Consider the following 19,456-nt stretch of genomic DNA (forward strand, 5'->3'; position numbering starts at 1 on the left):
CTGTACCTAGCTTGACACATCCAAACAGTCAAACAAATAACTGACCAACACGTCCACGTCCGGTCCACGCAGTTCACATTACTGCCCTCAGGCCGGCGCTTTACAGCGCCACGCAGGAAAGCAAAGCGCTATTCAAAGTCCTTCTTTCCGTCTGCTATCAGACTTTAAAACCTTGACAATTGCCTCTTAGAATGAACATCTTCATTTATTATCCTGAGGTGTGTACTGCTTTCGTTTCATTTGTCTGGGAACCTTATTTATTTATTTAGTCTATCCCCCCTGTAAATTAGGCCTATGGAGCTGGTCAGCTGTCAGCATTAATGTAGTGGAAGAGACTGACTTGCTTCTTTTAACTCTTTTTACGTTTGGAAAGGCCTGACCTCATTTACTGCCAGACCTTAATCCACAGCGCTGTGGAGATAGAGCTGGCAATGCAAGACTATTTAAAACATTACTGAAATTTGAATATCTGAGCGACCATAGTGTCCACTTTAAGTTAAATTACTGCTACGCCGATATTGTTTTTTTGCAAAGGGGAGCTAGATGTGATAAAGAGTGATGTAGGAAAATAAAATATACTGAAAGTGTATTAAACAGTAAATTGAATAATTAAAATATGATTAATAATTGCAAGATTGTAGAGACGTTGGTGGAAGGATGTCTTAGAGTTGTTATGTTTGTTGGAAACTAAAAACAGCTAAAACTCTTACGGGAAAATGAACTTTTTTTAAATTCTTTATTGTATAATAATGATACAAACAGTCGAGGCACAATGTATTTGTACATTAGTCGAAAAAAGTGTTGACAGCTTTGAGGTAGAGACAATATATACAACAAAACATAACAAATAAAGATACTGGGGGTCTTTTTAGTCAAGTAGGGAATGTAAGTCCAACAAATAAAAGAGTCTCTTGGCGTTTTCCTTTGTCATGCATTGAAGAGATGTAGCAAAAAGATTAAGCTCATTTTTCCAACCGTTGATGTGGGGTTTGACCTTTAAATACTTACACCTATGAATAAAATGTTTACAATGTTCAATCAAGTTATTTATCAAGAACTCTAAATTATTATCCTTTAAAAATATTCCAGCTTTAATTGACATTTCATTTAATGGGTGCAGCAGTATACCTTTAGATTGAAGCCAGCATTGAAAAGACAGCCACAAGTCATTAATCGGTTCACATTGAAAGAAAATATGTTCAATCATCTCAATATCGCTCTCACAGAAAACAGGAAAATGAACATGTTATGTTATGAATGTCAGCTTTTAATCAGCTTGAACAACTCTTACTTTGAAAAGTCAAACCGGAAGTTTCTGGTTTGACGCTGTTGACGTGAAAGGCGTGCAGCATGCTGGGAAACCTGTCATGGCGGTTGTTTTGAAAGTGGAAGCTAACCATAGACTGTATATAAGAATGGACCAACAGATCCCGTTGCTCTGGACGGAGACCAGTGAAGGCCGTTAGAAGCACTTTTCCGGTGAGCGCTGAGCGTTACTGCGCAGCCTCCAACTGAGAGCGACGACGTAAATGTGACGTGAGCAACCTGTCTGAAAGTTGGAAGTCTTCTGGTAGCTGTGCCAAGAGAAATCTCAATCATTCCCAATCTAGCAGAGACGGAGAGCGTAGGTATATGTAAGGAGATAACATAGACACAGGCTAATTATTGATCACTAAAATGATAGTTAACATTAGTAATTACACTTAAACAGCTAATGTAAGTCCAAACTGCCTGAGAGCTTCTCCTGTACTATACGGTAATTCCTCTACTATGCGACAGTAAGTCGCGTGGTTATGACACAATCGTTAGCCTATTTTTACAAAAACGTCTGCTACGGAGCCATAACGTGAGGTACAAGGTAATGGAGCCTTTTATACATTGTCGTGTTTCTTTAGAAATAAACAATGGATAAATAGAGTCTTTAAACTCTTCAGATGTTAAGTTATTCTCTGTCAAAGTGACGTCAAAATGAATGACAGTCAATGGGATGCTAACGGGGGGTGATCGCTTTGTAGCATTAAAATGGCGCCATAGGATTTCTGAAGCGAAGCTTACCCTCTTGGTCAGAAGTTGAAGCAGTGAAGATGCAGAGGTCGGTGTCCAGTTTGTCTCTGAGTCCCAGTGTGAAGATGAAACTGGTCAACGCTGGTTTCCAGTTCACCGCGGACCTGCTGCACCTCAAACCGCTACAACTCAGCAAAGGTAACCGTCACTCTCTCACCAAATTCCGGTCAAAATAACTCTGATTTCAAGTCCAGGATCAGAATCAGAATTTTTTTTGGCCAAGTATACTTACATACATTGGAATTTGACTTTGGTAGGTTAGGTGTTAACTCTCTATACATTCAACAAATAGACATGCAGCAGTAAACATTCAGTAGGGTTTTCACCGACGTCACGTTCTGGGCGGTAACCTGGATCTGCGGCCATATTGGAGGCACTCGGTGTAAACAACTGAATGGAGTAATGGAGTATTGTGCGCTTTGGATACTTTAATACTTTATGTCTAAACAACAGAAAAGCTCATCAAAACGCGTCCAAGATGCAAAGGCACATAGGGAAGGACTTGGACCACAAGAAAAGGCGCAATATTTAGAAAAATTACAGTTTACTGGTGGTGCAGATCCCTACAAGTTGTCTCCCTCTTCTTGGACCCATGGACAACTACCTGGTTTTCTCGCAGAAGACCTTAAATCCTACACAAGTTTGGAGGCTTATAACCAGATGGTGTGTGGATGGGTGAGGGAGACGCAGTACCAAGTCATTAACGACCGTTGTGTTGTGAAGCCAAAGTAAGTAATGCAATAACGTCTTTAATCAACCTAATCTTAACTGTAAGATATTATTGCGATACTCAAAGTGTAGCCAAGTGACTCTCACTTTTCATTTCAAAGACCGAAAAAGACAGATTTTCCCCTCGTAGATCCTGGTTAAGCTTTGCCAGCCACAGGCACCTCCTTTCCACTTCAGTAAAGTTAGACAGAAATTGGCGGATTCCTTTCCTCTTTAACTTCTGGCATTCCTCTCCCTGGTTTTTAATAACTTTTCAGGTTATAGGTTGTATAAGGTATAATCTGTAACATATTTTTTATGAAATAAGATCAGAGAAGCCGTGTTTTGTCCATGTAAATGTTTGGGAACCCTGTTCATGTGTATTTATTAGTGCTGTTAGTTAAACGCATTATTAACGACTTTAACGCAAACCCATTTTAACGGCGTAAATTTTTTTTATCGCGAGATAAACGTTCTTTTTCACATGCTGTTGCAACAACTAGTCACGTTAGAAAAACTACAACACCACACCGGATCTAGCTAGACCGGAAACAAAACAACAGGCACGCCACACATGCTTGTTTGGGCTCGCGAGCCAGCCAAAGAGTAGTAGGCTAACGTCACGTTTTGAGTGGATGGCGAGCGCGAGACGCCGAAATGGATGCTAATAAGATTCTGAATGGAAAGTTTACTTTTAAAAAGTTGTCATGGGGGACAGTAGTTTCACGCTTACACAGCCTGTACGACACGGAGAAAGCAGCCCAACTGGAACTGCTGCAAAGTGTTGCAAACGCTGTCTCATTAACCGGTGATCACTGGACGTCAGTGAGTAATCAAAATTATTTAGAAGTTACTGCACACTATATTGACTATGTATATCAGCATACGGTTTTAGGACTGTTTGTATTGTTCTTTTTGACTGTTTTTTGACTTTTTTGTCATTTGGGACATTGTCCACCCCATTTTCTGTCCAGGAGAATTATTACATTCCTTATTATAAAAACGTAAAGGTTACAAATGTCCTGCTGTGGCATCCGGTTTTTGGACCATTTTGTTTGTACTGTATAAGCAAAGTGTTAGTGTTACATCTCAGTTAGGTTCGGTACTTGTAGGAATTCTGCAATAATGACAGATTCACACATTTTATAATAAAGTAACTTTCTTTGCATTCATTTGATTCCCAATTAAGATACACTGGTAAGAATGGCTTTCCATTGTTAATATGTACTTAAAAACAGTTCTGAAATGCAAAATAATAGAATTGTAATCATATAAAATTCATATAATATCATCGTGATAAAACATGCGATTAATCGTGATTAACTATAGAAATTTGGCGATTAATCACGATTAAAAAAAAGAATCGTTTGACAGCCCTAGTATTTATGTGTAGTTTTTCCAGCCTGCTAGCTTCTCTTTACGTAAAAACTCTCTGTGATGTCATGCTGATGTCACTGATGACAACATCCTCTCAGCCTGCAGCTGGCGGTGGACGTCCAGGTCCCTCAGTGTTTCAGTGGCGTTGGCGGCCAGGTGGTCTACATCGACACCGAGGGCAGCTTCCTGCTGCAGAGAGTCGTCGACATCGCCGCCGCAGCCGTCCACCACTGCTCCTTACTGGTCGAAGACGACGAGCAACGAGTCGCCATGGAGACCTTCACCGTGGAAACCATCCTGTCCAACATGTTCCTGGTAGAACAGTTTTATTTAATGGCACTCAAGCTCACCGTTACATCAAGCACAGTAATACAAACTAAGACTGTCAATCTAATGTATAACAATAACTTATTTCACTACTAAATTGCTGTTGAACGACAAAAACAACAACCAGATGGGAAAAGGACATTTACAATAACTTCAAATGCACCACGAAGCTGTAGTTTAGCAGTTCCATTGAACGCACCGTCTGTGTTGTTTTTCTGACGGCAGCTGCAGATTGTTACACCCTACACCTGGTGGTAGCCTCTACAGTAAAATACAGACAAACTTTACACCATTTAGCGTTAGCTGTCAGCATTGTAACCGTGTTTAATCCAGCTACTAGCTAGCGGTAGGCTAACGTTAGCTGCTGTTGAGTATAGTGTTAACTAGCTAGCGGTAGGCTAACGTTAGCTGCTGTCGAGTATAGTGTTAACTAGCTAGTGGTAGGCTAACGTTAGCTGCTGTTGAGTATAGTGTTAACTAGCTAGCGGTAGGCTAACGTTAGCTGCTGTTGAGTATAGTGTTAACTAGCTAGCGGTAGGTTAACGTTAGCTGCTGTTGAGTATAGTGTTAACTAGCTAGCGGTAGGCTAACGTTAGCTGCTGTTGAGTATAGTGTTAACTAGCTAGCGGTAGGCTAACGTTAGCTGCTGTTGAGTATAGTGTTAACTAGCTAGCGGTAGGCTAACGTTAGCTACTGTCGAGTATAGTGTTAACTAGCGTCACGTGCAGCGGTGTTTGTGTTGTCTGTATCGTCTTCAGAGCATCAGAAAGAAGAGCAGACATATCAGTGGCTCCAGATTTCGGTAGCCAGGGTTGGCAGGAAGAAGATTTTTACAAGTAAATGTTCCAATCAATGATCCAGGCAGCACATTCTCGTCTCCCTCCTTCATTTTACAGTCCAATGGCGGCTAGAACGTCTCTGGGTCAAACGTCAATATGGAATGGATTAATCTGCGTTATTTTTTTTAACGCGTTATTTTTTCTCAGATTAATTAATCAAAATGAACGCGTTATTTTGACAGCCCTATTACAAACATTCAAAAACAATGAAATGGTTATCACTGCGCAAATTCTGATTTGAACACAACTTGTGCATAATGATGTACCCACCTTACCTAATGCTTTAGTTGATGTGTTGTTCATGCATGTGCATGAGGGCATGAATGAGAGGCTATGAACTCATGTCATTTCCTGATGATTCATAAGATATAAATGAATGAAGTAATGCACAAATCATAAATTATTTCATGCATGAATTCATGTACTCTTACCGTAAAGGGTTACCATAACTTTAGTTCAAGCCTGTGGCAGCAGTTCCAAATCATTCATTTAGTGTCATGCAATTAAAAATACCTATTCACAAAGTTTTTCACAAGTTCAGTGGGTGCATTTTCCAAAAGAATGCTTTAATTCTGAAAAATAAAGCTGGTCCCACACGAAACTCACTCAATATCTAGGCTACATACCAAGAACATTCATGAATATTTACTGAGATACCCCATTATGTTGTGAGCAGGCCTGCGTGTGCTGTTGGCAAACTTGTGTCTAATCTGTCTGACCTGTCTGACTACATTCACGCCACACTGTGTACAAAAGCAAATGAAGTGTGCACGTTTGATAAAGGACCAATAGCCAGCTGACAGAAGCATGTACTGGCCTCGCCTGAACCATTTTACAGTCACATTTTGGTGTCTGGTTTTTGGTTTCCTCAACTAAACTTTTGACAGTATCAGTCATGTCAGAGGAAGAAAAAATGTCCTACAGCGAAGCCATTAAGAAGGCGGACATGTCCGTATCTCGCTTCCCTCTCATCCCAGTCAGAGGAATTCCTCTCATGAGCCTCATCGCCAAAAACTGGGACTCCATCTGGGCTTTCCGTCCGGAGCCCTCAGACCTCCTCATCGCCACCTACCCCAAAGCAGGTAGGCCTACTAGTTTAGGTCTAAGTAGGTAATCAATTTTGTCATTTGCATTTTTAATTGAAGTTCTGTTAGTGTTCACATAGTTGGTGCCAGTGGTGAAATGTAACTAAGTAGCCTACTAGTGCAAATTTGAGTAGGTCTATTCCTTTACATTTTCTGCAGCTCCCACTCATCCATATATCATAGGAAAATATTGTACTTTGTACTCCACTACATTTATTTGACCGCTTAGTTACCTTTTGAGATTTGCATACAAAACATACCATAATCTTATAACATATGATGCATTGTTATGGATAAAACTAAAATAGTCATAACAAATAACAGTAAAATGCTGCTAACACATCATGCAACATTTATAATATTCCAAATAATATAATATATATTTGAAAACACTCACATGAGAATTTTTTTTCTGGATTATGAGTAACTTTACTGTTGGCTACTTTGTTTGTAAAGTACATTTTTTAAATTTTAAATTTTCAATGACTTTAACTAGCAATGGAGTATTTTCAGTGTGGCATTGCTACTTTTACTTAAAGGTGCAGTAGGTAAGACTTATAAAACTAACTTTCTTTCATATTTGCTGAAACTGACCCTATGTTCCAGTAGAACTACATGAAGCAGGTAATTAAAAAAGGGGCTTAGGAGACCGTTTTGGGCTTTAGCAGAAAGTGGGGAGGGACTGAGAAGTTGTTGATGTTCAAATTGTTTGGCTAAGTCGTGGATCTTCGCAATTCTGCCTAAAGCACCTTTAAGTAAAGGATCTTCCCAGATAGCAAATAGTCATTGACAGTTGAATGTTAAATCAACATTCTGTTGTCAACATTATTTTTTTTTTTACAACAACCTGTTTCACAGCCAGAATATGTAAACTCTCTGGTTCTATGGCAATTTCTGATCCTCAAAGTTGGCAAATCTGCCAAATTCTGCTTTGAGTGTCGCACAACTGCAGTCTGTTAAAAAGTTTCCCATCTTTTTGGTTTGGCTCACATCTAGGCGGGCCAAAATCTAGTGTGAAGATAAATTGAAATGCGGGCCGGATCAAAATTTGGAAGGGGCCGTATTTGGCCCGCAGGCCTTGAGTTTGACACGTGGCCTAGCCTAAAACACTGACCACACCACACTATTTAAGGTAAAAACAAATGTATTTTATTAGCCTCTTGTTTCATTATTTGTCCTCTTTAGCCTATTTATAGTACATGGTCCTCTGACGTCTGACTAGTTTGTCGTCCAGACCCTCCTGCCTGGTCTGGCGCCTAGCGCAGCCACTTTTGCACAACCTGAAAAAGTAAATTGGGTGACGGTGGCTGTCCCCATCTGCTGTATAAGAGCATCTAAAACAGAAAATACAAGCACAATGCAAAAAATTAATAGCAGTGTGATTTAAAAAAGTGAATAATGCTCAAAATCCTTAGAATAGCTTTTAATTCCATAATATCAATGCATTGGGAACACTGCACATTCAATTACAAATCTGACCAAAATTGATCAAGTTTGTGTTCTACCTTTACAGAAAGTGAAGAAAAAGGAATATTAGGCTGTTCAAAAAAAATAGCAGTATTTGCATTTTTCTTTACAAACTCAAACATTTACTGTATGAACTGAAAAATGTCTCAAGGGTTGGCTTTACTTTGAATCACTGCACTAATATTTAGTTGCGTAACCATTATTTCTGAGAACTGCTTCACATCTGTGTTGCATGGAGTCGACCAACTTCTGGCACCTGTGAACAGGTATTCCAGCCCAGGACCATTGAACTACATTCCACAATTCCTCTGCATTACTGGGTTTTGCATCAGAAACAGCATTTTTGATATGACCCCACAAGTTTTCTATGGGATTGAGGTCTGGGGATTGGGCTGGCCACTCCATAACATCAATCTTTCATCTGGAACCAAGACTTTGCTCGCTTACTGGTGTGTTTTGGGTCATTGTCTTGTTGAAAGACCCATTTCAAAGGAATTTCCTCTTCAGCATAAGGCAACATGACCTCTTCAAGTATTTTGATGTATTGAAACTGATCCATGATCCCTGGTATGCGATAAATAGGCCCAACACCACAGTATGAGAAACATCCTCATAACATGATTTCTGCACCACCATGCTTTACTGTCTTCACAGTGTCTGTCGGCCCCTAGACCCAAAAAGAACAATTTTGCTCTCATCAGTCCACAGAATGTTGCCCCATTTCTCCTTTGGCCAGTCAATGTGTCCTTTGGCAAATTTCAACCTATTCAGTACATGTCTTTTTTTCAGCAGTGGGACTTTGCGGAGGCTTCTAGCTGATAGCTTTGCTTCACATAGCCTTCTTCTGATCGTAACAGTACTCACAGGTAACTTTAAGTCTTCTTTGATTTTCCTGGAGCTGATCATTGGTTGAGCCTTTGCCATTTTGGCTATTCTTCGATCCATTCGAATGGTAGTTGACCGTTTTTTTCCCACGTCGTTCAGGCTTTGGATGCCATTTCAAGGCATTTGAAATCATTTTGGCTGAGCAGCCTATACTTTTCTGCACTTCTTTATATGTTTTCCCCTCTCCAATCAACTTTTTAATCAAAGTCCGCTGTTCCTCAGAGCAATGTCTGGAACGACCCATTTTGCTGAGTATTTCAGTGTGAAATGCACTATAACCAGCATGCACAACATTTGCTTCCTTCCTTCCTTAAATATGGGCCATAATTGACACGTGTTTCTTCACAGAATCAATCACCTCACTAATTGAACATAACACTGCTATTATTTTGAACATGCCCCTTTCAATTACAGATTCAATTACACAGAATGAGCAGCATGCATGTCATGACTGTTGGTCTGTTGGTTTTCTATGACTCTACAACACTTACTAGTAAATTATTTGCCATGTAGAAATATCACTTCTACCAAAAAAAATGACAAAACTTTTGTATTCATGAAAACAGCAAAATTTCAAAGTGGCTTGTTTGGTGCATATTTTTCCATGTAGCTCTCTGTCTTGGTCCCCCATCGCTAGCAGAGGGGTCTGACCCAACAAAAAACCCTATAGCTAACTGCGCCACCTGTTGCCAAAGTATCATCACTGACATGAAGCTGGAATATAATGAAGCTGACTAGCTCAAAGGTTTCATGTTGCCTAGCAACTAAATATTTGTTTAAAGCTTCAAACCAACAGCAGAAATGCTAGGAACATAAACCATGTCAAATGTAAGTAACATAATATTAATACCTGGTAGAATTTCTGGCAACTTTCAAATGTCTGACCCAACTCGGTCTCTGGGACTTGCAGGTGGTGTACTGGTGTGCATCCACAGTAGCTGCAGGCATTGCATGTGTAATCCTCACATTCTTCACACTTCAGGCACCTGCCCCTCTGCACATCACGTTTATCCTTCATTTCCTTCTTTATTGCAGGGTAGGGAGAGTAAAATAAAGGCCTTGCGCCGTGGCTTTCGAGTGGAGAGACTGAGGGTCCTCTAGAGCAGTGTTTCTCAAATGGGGGTACGTGTACCCCTAGGGGTACTTTGGAGCACTGCAGGGGGTATGTGAAATTTTTCCTTAAAGTGCCCATATTATGAAAAAAACACTTTTTCTGGGATTTGGGGTGTTATGTTGTGTCTCTGGTGCTTCCACACACATACAAACTTTGAAAAAAATCCATCCATGCTGTTTAGAGTGAGATACGGTTTCTGAATGTGTCCTGCCTTCAGTCTCTGGGTGAGCTGTTCAAAATCGGCACGGTGACGCTCGTAGCGTTAGCATGCTAACGCTAGCATGCTAACGCTAGCATGCTACCTCGTTCTCAATAGCAAAGCACTGCTACAACACACACAAGTTCACCATAATCTACAAAAGAACTACTTCCATGTGCGCGCTCATTTAGAAGTCTCCCAGCTAATCCTGCCTTGTAACTGACCGAAGTTGTAGAAACAGCCTTTCTGTTACTGTCTATGGAGCTAGCTAGCTGACATGATCTACATCTGAGCTACTGCACATGTGCGAGTGCAATCAAAGATAGTACAGAAGAAGAAGAAGAAAAGAGGTCTCACTCTGTAGCTAAAACAGAGACCAGCTGAAAAGAGGATCTGCAGCAGTGAGAGAGAGCGGTGCAGTACAACAACAATATGGTGTTTTTAGAAAATTAAACCATGTAAACCTATTCTGGTACAACCTTAATACAATTATGAACCTGAAAATGAGCATAATATGGCTGCTTTAATAATTCCTAAAATAATTATACTATAATAATGAATGAATTAAGTGATGGATTCTAAACATTTGAAATGTAACATTTAAATGTTTTTGTTTAAAAAAGGCTGTTGTTTAGTGAATCTATCACTGCCGGCTCTGGATTGTACCTTTTTATATAGATTTTTTTTTCTACCAAAAATGTTTTGCACTGGTCAGGGGGTACATGCCTTAAAAAAGCAATTCAAAATGGGTACAATATTGAAAAAAGTTTGAGAAACACTGCTCTAGAGGGCAAAGATTCTAGACCGAATGTGATTTCTGGCGCCAATATCCTTTCTGTCCCGGTGATTTGAAATTGTGCAAACGACAGCCTTTTCAAGGCATTTGTAAAGGAAGGAGTGGTAGCACGCAAGCTCACAAATTGACGCTTGTCTGAGAAATGGAGTTTTGGATAATGTTCAGCTTTGGCAGCTTTACCTATATGCTAAAATATACAATGACTGAGGAAGCCTAGTGACGAGTCCATAGCAACCAGTTCATGTATTGAATTTGTTATTACCCAATGTGCTTTGTCGAATCGTCTCAATGTTTTATTTCATATGAATACTAGTTTACTAGAGGAGTAACTTAGTATTTGAAGTAATGCAGTAATGCAGGAAGTGTGCATTTAGTTTCCATGCTTATTGTGTTTCCACAACAATGTTAGTGAGTAAATCTACTGAAATGGCCACCATAATAGTGGAGTGTGATGTGTAAGATGAGAAAGCAGATTAAGTCACTTATGTCATGATAGTGAAAAAAACAATGGGCATCTGTACATCTTTGCCAAGCGTAAACCAGTACAGAAGGCATCAATAAATTGTTATCAATCAATAAATTGTTATCAATCAATATATTTTTCAGGGGCATAGAAAAAGGTATTGCTGGTGAAGGGAGGGTCAAGTCTATTTTGACTAAAGATCCCAAAACTCCTCCGGTAGCCCCTTAAATAAATAACAAACAGTCCCCTAGGCGTAGGATTTTTCAACGATCAGATAAGGCAATTTGTCCAGTGTTGTAGGCTAGCCTATCATGTTTTCCTAGCCTGGATGCCAGCCGAACTTAGCCCCGCCCACAACATTTGAGTACTAGAATCTGACGTCAGGCTAATGTTTTCCATATATTCAAAGCACTATTTAAAATTGCCCAAGAATATGTGCATGCATGTGTTTATTCGAATTAAAGGGAGGCAAAAAGTATCAGCTTACAGTGACACCTTTCCTAAGGAAAATTTCCGAGGCCTCCCCCCCATGACACACCCCAACACACACGCACGCACGCACACACACACACACACACACACACACACACACACACACACACACACACACACACAAGGTTACCTTTTTACTTGCTTCAGTCCCTCCTGCAGGTGATTTCTTTCTTTTTTTCCCTCTCCGCCTGGTATTTTCCTCTCTACAAATACATTACAACACCATTAGAGCAACGAATACAGTCACATCCAAACAATGCCTTGCCAAACATCAGTTCAAAATAGATTTTTATGCTAAGACTAGCGCTAGCTAGCGCTAACTAATGTTAGCTAGCAGCAAAATCCAAAAGCTATAATGCAACTACAAATGGAAATTCAGTCATATCCAATAATTTCCTTGCCAAACATCATTTTCAACTTGATTTGTATCATATTCTAAAACTAGTTACTGATAGACAGAATTCAAAAGCATGATGGACACTAACCATCATGTTAATGAGTAACAGTATTTGATTTGGTACAATTCATTCATATTGAACATTAATATTCTCCCGGTCAACCAAAAATCAATGGATTTTCAATCATATTTCCTGGTCAACTATATATCAATGACTTTTCAACACCAAAAATCAATGCTTATCAATCATAAAGATAACTATAGATCAATGTTGTTCCAATGTTGTTGCCATCAACATTAATAACGTCAGGTTTCATCAATATGGTAATGGTGAGTCAACATTTATTTTGCATTGAAATTTCAATATCAACCATGATTCAGATGGAAAATCAATATTTCTTCAATGTTGGCTTGCTGTCTGGGTTACTACTTACAACACTGAAATAAGGCTAGTACAACAGATCACAGAACAGGATAATGAATCTGACAAAACAAAAAAGAAAATCAATGAAAAAATACATAAACTACACAAATTCAAGTAAAGCTCTAGACCAATCCTCTTGAAGAGTGAGGGCTAACATTCAAATTGATACGTTTAATAAAGGAGGACCAAATTCCCTAAATCCTCAAGTTTGTCCGTCCCGTCTTTCAATGTGTAACATTGTCACATATGTGAAAAAATATACAATTCTAGGACTTGAGTAACTGTTTTGGTTATTTTGGTGTGGGTGCAGGATCATGTCAGTGTTAATTTGTGTTTTTGGGACATAAGGGACCACATGGACCCAGGAGATAGTTGACCTTCTTTTTCACAACGGAGATGCCGAGGCCTGCAAACGAGTCCCAACACACGTCCGCAGTCCTTTCCTAGAGATCTTCTGTCCGCCACCCATACGCTCAGGTGTGTATTTAGGTGGTTTGTATATGCCTGATTGTATTTACCAGTTTTAATTAAGTCTGTCTTCAAGTGAACTTTGTTACCACAAGTTTTTGTTAAAACATAATATATTATTACCTAATACATCCTGCAACTAGTTCTGACTGTGCCATGTCAGACCTTACAAATTCAATTCCTGGAGGAATGTTTCTTCTGTCTTAATCGGGGTCAATAAGGCATAGGCATAGAATGCATTGTGTATAGTTCCTCAGAACAGCATCTGATGTAATTTGATCACATGGGCAGCACAAGACTTCTCAATCTAGAATAGCGTACATTGTAAGGAAGGAGCAAAGGATGCTCTCTTGCTTGTTTTAGGTCTCTTTGGGTCTGAGGGCCTACTGGAGGGATTGACCAAGTCACAGTGGACAAAGGGCTGATGACCACTTTAACTTCACTGGAGGCGTTTAGTCTGTTTAGTAGTTAGTCTGTAGTTGTGTGAAGTTCAATAAATCCTCATTTATAAAGTATTTTGTTCCATGGTTTGTGTAAAAAATATTTTAGTCAAACAGAGGAAAAGAACATCCGTGGCAGCCCTGCAATTACGAGGTTCAATTAATTAATTTAAGTTTTGCTTGTTTATGTTTTATGTGGCATCCAGATTAAAGTTAAGTTCAAATGCTGTTATTTAAGATACACTAATTGTCTCTCATAGCTGAAATTGAGTGCCATTACCGTCCTTCATCTGCGGTACAAATGAATGTGTTTATGATGAATCATTTTGAGTTTTTAGTTAACACTATATAGTTTGGTTATTCATTCATTATTAATAATTGCTACTGTTACACTACAAATATAACAACCATCCTTTACCAACAATGTTGGTGCAGAAAACACCCTACACCAAGTCCTACACCAAGTCCTCTTTTGTTTGAACATCCAAGATATTTGTTCTAAAATTAAAAAGTAGCTTAAATGGTGCTATCTTTAAGTCAGTCTTTGTGCATTAGAGTGGGATTTAGGTAACATAGAGCATGGAATCTGAGATAGTATGGAACAAATTGTTCAGCTCTTTAATATGCACATATCCTTTTCCCTGAACTTACGTTTCAGGTCTTGATCAGCTGAAGGAAATGGATCCTCCAAGAATCATCAAAACACATCTTCCTTTTCAGTTGGTGCCTCCTGGATTTTGGGAAAACAAGTGCAAGGTAAGGGTCAAACTGTCAGATTCAACTGAGAGCAAAGTCATGCAGTGAATTTTATTGCTTAACACAAACAATAAATGCATGTTGACTGGGTAAAAGTTTCATGACAACAATACTCATAAATGAGATGAGAGGTTAACAATACAATGCTATACAATTAGGTTACCCATTATCTGCATTCTTGCTGTATATCCATTTTGAAATGTTTTATATGTGTGTAAAGGCTATCTACGTGGCACGCAATGCTAAAGACAATCTGGTGAGCTACTACCATTTTGACTGTATGAATATGACCCAGCCTGACCCAGGACCCTGGGAAGGCTACATACCTAAGTTCATGCGAGGAGAGTGTAAGTAGATTAAATCTCATTGTTACTTTTATTCAAACTGGTTGTTCCTGTTGGCACAAAGCTTCCAACCAAACTGAGAAATTACCACCACACTGGTCCATTCACCCACTCCACCAGCCAGAAGTTCTTATGTATTTCTTCTTATGTAACACATTTAAATGTGTAAAAGTCACAAGACACCTTAGAAGAATAAATTATTTACCTCACTGTTTTTCCCCATGAAAAACATAGTATGACTCGATGGCCATGACAGGATTAGCAGCACCCTGTAAGGCTGCAGAGTGAAGGTAATGCCAATTAGAAGAAAATGTTCCAAAAGAATTTCAACTGCGTATTTTTATATACTTTTATATGTCTGCTTTGGTGCCATCAATACACCAACTGCTACTGTACTGCCACAGATGCATTATAATTCAAATGGTCAGGTTTTGAAGTATTTTAAACTGTTAATATCAAATATCAAATCACTCTCTATTGAGGCAATGTTATCAATTGTTTATACATTGTAACTAATAGCTAATCATTGGCTAATGCTTTACATATCAGTTATACAAGATTAATAAGAAAATATTTTGGGTTGCCAGATTGTGAAAAATCCCTTTAACTGGTGTTTAGCCAGCTGCAGCATGACACGTGTAATTGTGAACACGTAATTCATCAGGAGGATCACTCCAATGGACTGTTAGACCACTTACCTTCTGGAAAAGGGCTCCACAACACATGGAACTAAATCTATTTATTAGCAACGTATTAACATTTGCAACAGCAGACCTTGTGGAATTGTTGTAAAAAACATTTATTGATTTATTATGACTTCATATTTCATCTATATTTTAATGTAATTTTAACAATGGACAGCATGGCTACTTGTATGTGAAAGTTGCCGTTTGCCGTGAACCTACAGAGAATCTAAACATAATTAGCCAACTAAGACGTCTGCAATTATAAATGTGTAGGTGTTATTGCAGCAATACATCAAGCCAGCAGTTGTAAATATTAGCATGTTGTCAAAAAATGGATCTTGGTCCAGATCCCTGCAGCCCTGTCCCAGAAGTGGATTAACTGTTCATTGGTGAGTCTTCTCGACGAATAAAAGAGGCAACCCAAAAGTCAATGAATTATAATTGATCTATAAAGATAAGTCCATTTATTAACATTATTAAAACTATACAACGTATTAACCCTTAAAAAGTTGACACTAACTTTTTACTGGACTGGGAGTAATGTTACCATGAAAGATGCTCAATGAGTTCTGTTTCCACAGTGGCATGGGGCTCCTGGTATGACCATGTGAAAGGTTACTGGATGGAGAGAGAGAAGAGGAATATCCTTTACCTCTTCTACGAGGACCTGAAAGAGGTACAGATAATAGGGTTGTGCAAAAAAAATTAATTCGTATTTGAATTGCAATTCAAGCTCTACCAATTCAAAATAAATTAATAGAATTCCAAAAAAAAATTCATATTTAAAAAAATAACAAAAATTAAAATATATATATATATATATATATATATATATATATTTTTTTTTTAATTGTATGTCTACTGCAATCACATGATAGATAGATATATACTTTATTGATCCCCAAGGTGAAATTAAAGGTCCCAGTAGCTTACAGACATCACACACAACATACACATATATCATAACAGGATGATAAAATAACAAATCCATATGAATAATATGGACAATAAAAGATACTAAATGAACTAAATAAAAAATCCACATGAATGTACTAAGGGATGTACATTCATGGGAAAAGTAACTACATTACATACTGTGAATCGTTCTTTTAATGGAGAATCGTTTTTTAATCAAAAATCGATACTTAATCAAATAGCGAGCCTAAAAATCGGAATCGAATCGTGACATTTTCTGAATCGTACACCCCTAACAGATAACATATGGACTCAGTATTACCAAAGCATGTTGTATGTGCTCTTACCATCATATTTAATCTCCAGAATCCTCGGCGTGAAGTGGAGCGCATCATGAGGTACCTGGACTTGTCGGTCTCTGATGAGGTTGTCAGCCAAATTGTGGAGCTCACGTCCTTTAAGAACATGAAGGAGAACCCGATGGCCAACTACTCCTGCATCTCAGCTGCTGTCTTTGATCAGTCAATCTCCCCCTTCATGAGAAAAGGTGCATCAATCTGCTCCTAGTCTTGTCCAGAAGCAAGATATTGATCAAAATAATAAAATAAAATGAGCAGGGCAGGGCAGGGCAGGGCATGTACCAATTCCAAAGGTCCAGGTTTCAAAATTAGGGTGAGTGATATGCAGTGGGAGAATATAGTATCATGAACACATTGTCTCACTCCTATTAATACCTTATAATGTAATGCAGTTAAATCAGAAGCATAAGCTTCACAAAGACACGACACACTACTCTTTATTGATCGTTATTGGATTGTGTCATATTTTGTCTTCTCCCTGTACTTCACATTAGACAGTATAGTGGCGCTCCCTAGAGGTTTCTGGAGTTCTTGCCTTTGCTTGCTTGTTTTTTATAGACTATAATAACTTTATGCTCAAAATAGCTGAAATTAATAGTCGATTAAATGATTAGTCTAAAGGCAGAAAATTAATCTGAAACTATTTTTTAACTATTAATTGCTTCACCGTTTTTCTTTATCTTGTAGTGTAGTAATTTGACTTTTGAATTTTGGACTATTTGAAGATGTCAGTCCACTGTTTTGAAAAAGAAATAAGGAAAATAGTCGCTAGTTGCAGCCCTAATGTTCAATAATAGATGCTTTTAGGGGAAATAATTAAAGAACTTGATTTATATATCTAACAGTCTTCTATTCTCATTTTCTCTCTTTACAGGTGAAGTAGGGGATTGGAGAAACCATTTTACACCCGAGCAATCAAAGATGTTTGATGAAGATTATGTAAAGCAAATGAAGGAAGTCAACATACCATTCAGGACCCTCATCTAACGGATTTTGGCTTTTCCAAACGGTTGCAGCTCTGCAAACCGAAGACCGGTGGACTGACACTGTGCAGCACTAATGTCAGAAATTTGGCACAATCTAAATACCAAAACAAAAATGAATACAAATAAATACGTTTGATCCTTTATGTAGAACACTGTAATCACTGCGCCTCTTTATGTGTAGATACATCCAAATGTTATGTTTAACCAATTGTTTAACCCATTGTTACACAAAAAAAATGTACTCCACAATACAAGTACATGAGTTTGTAATCATCACTTTATTGCAGCTTATCACATAAACAATATAAAAGACCAAAAGTGTTGTGACTGAGTGGACATTTTATTTTATGTCATGAGATCTCCTAACAGCCTGCTGATTGCATTAAGCCTATAGAGAGCGCTGGCAGCTGGAGGCATGTGGTTTTTCTGCCCATATGAAGTCAATTTGTAACCCTACACCACACTGTACAGAGCCCAGCCAAAGCAGGGAGGCTGCACGAGACACGAGCAACAAAGACTAGAGTAAAAGTAATGAGCTGGAAGGTCAATCATATGAAAATGGACATTGACGTAGGGTGACCAGACGTCCCCGGTTTCGGTGACCTGTCCCTGGCTGGAGCTGTCCCTGGAAATGTCCCCGGTTTTCACTGTGACTGACAGACCCAAAATTGGAATGAAAGAAAGAAAACATTTCTTCGGTAAAGTTAGAAAGATATTCACAGATTCGAACTTCCGGGATCAATAACTCTACAGCGAAATGTTATTAAATCACAAACGATGCATCTTTCTTATCGTAGTAAGGTAAACAATTAGCTACAAACTCATTTTCATCAAAATGAGCCGTCCTCCAACAACATTGGTCTCTTCGAACAGCCGGCGGTGAGATGGCAGTAAGACGAGTGCTTAGGGACCGTCTACAAACTACAACACCGAAAAGAGATACAACAACATTTATTAATTTAATGATTAAATAAGGTAGTGTCTCCAAACTTACCTCAATTATAACTTCTCTCCTGCTAGTTGTACTACAGCACTTACTTTACAAAAATAAGCATATTCATAATTTTGGGGAATATTTTTTGCCATACATTTTTTTTAAATATATGTCATAATTACAAAGAGGCATGTCTTCAAAAATATTTCACACATAGAAGCTGAGCTGAAAATGTCCCCGGATTTTGTCTCAGTAATCTGGTCACCTTACACTGACGGCACAGCGCTGAGCTATAATTTTCTTGGTCGTGGTTGAGCCGGCTAACCAAACTTTCTTTTGTCTCCCAAGCAGGTGTAATTTAGAGTCGTCATTAAATAACAAAATAATTGGGTCAGTAGGAATTCGACATCCTATCACATCAGATATTATTGATGTTGTTTTATTCCAAAGCTCATGCACCTGTTCACACTCCCAGACCATGTGCAGGAAAGTTCCAGTTTGTTCAGGTTGACAGAACAAGCAATAGGGAGTAGGAATGCCTTTGGAGACGTATCTCTTCTGAGGAGTCCAGTATGTCCTATGGCATATGTTGAAGTGGATCTGCTGGTGATTTGGGTTCTTGGAACAGTGGAAAATGTCCCAAAATGTCTCCCAATTAAATGCGTTCTCCTCAGGGCTCAGCTCTCGCTCCCATTTCTTTACTATTGGGAGTTCTCCTACGGATACTTGCATCAATTTAGCATAAATTCTGGACACTAATCCTCTCGCAGGAAAATCAACAAGCCATTTAATGATTGGGTGGGTCTCGAGACTGTTTCCCCATGGTACTCCATAACATTTTAGGGCTGATCTTAAGCGAAGATAAAGGAAGAAGGATGTCCTAGGGATCTCAAAGCTAGTTCTCAGGTCCTTGAAGCTCAACATACCTTCC

At 38.7% G+C, this 19,456-nt stretch overlaps 1 protein-coding gene across 1 annotated transcript; it reads left to right on the top strand.

Annotated features, from left to right (window-relative positions):
• Positions 1 to 6,122: 6,122 nt before the first annotated feature.
• On the top strand, positions 6,123 to 17,848 carry LOC116045506 (sulfotransferase 1C1-like). Its single transcript, XM_031293168.1, has 7 exons — positions 6,123 to 6,397; positions 12,986 to 13,114; positions 14,204 to 14,301; positions 14,522 to 14,648; positions 15,913 to 16,007; positions 16,613 to 16,793; positions 17,480 to 17,848. Exons 1-7 carry the CDS (start codon positions 6,211 to 6,213, stop codon positions 17,590 to 17,592), a joined length of 930 nt encoding a protein of 309 aa, XP_031149028.1. The 5' UTR covers positions 6,123 to 6,210; the 3' UTR covers positions 17,593 to 17,848.
• The last annotated feature ends 1,608 nt before the right edge of the window (positions 17,849 to 19,456 follow it).

The sequence above is a fragment of the Sander lucioperca genome, chromosome 12, assembly GCF_008315115.2.
Source record: "Sander lucioperca isolate FBNREF2018 chromosome 12, SLUC_FBN_1.2, whole genome shotgun sequence".
Lineage (NCBI taxonomy): Eukaryota > Metazoa > Chordata > Actinopteri > Perciformes > Percidae > Sander > Sander lucioperca.

Excerpts from the sequence above, each read along its gene's own strand:
- LOC116045506 (XM_031293168.1), top strand. The coding sequence starts at position 6,211 with ATGTCAGAGGAAGAAAAAATGTCCTACAGCGAAGCCATTAAGAAGGCG. Across the intron at positions 6,398-12,985 it reads CGCCACCTACCCCAAAGCAG|GGACCACATGGACCCAGGAG; the intron begins GTAGGCCTACTA and ends TTGGGACATAAG. Across the intron at positions 13,115-14,203 it reads TCCGCCACCCATACGCTCAG|GTCTTGATCAGCTGAAGGAA; the intron begins GTGTGTATTTAG and ends CTTACGTTTCAG.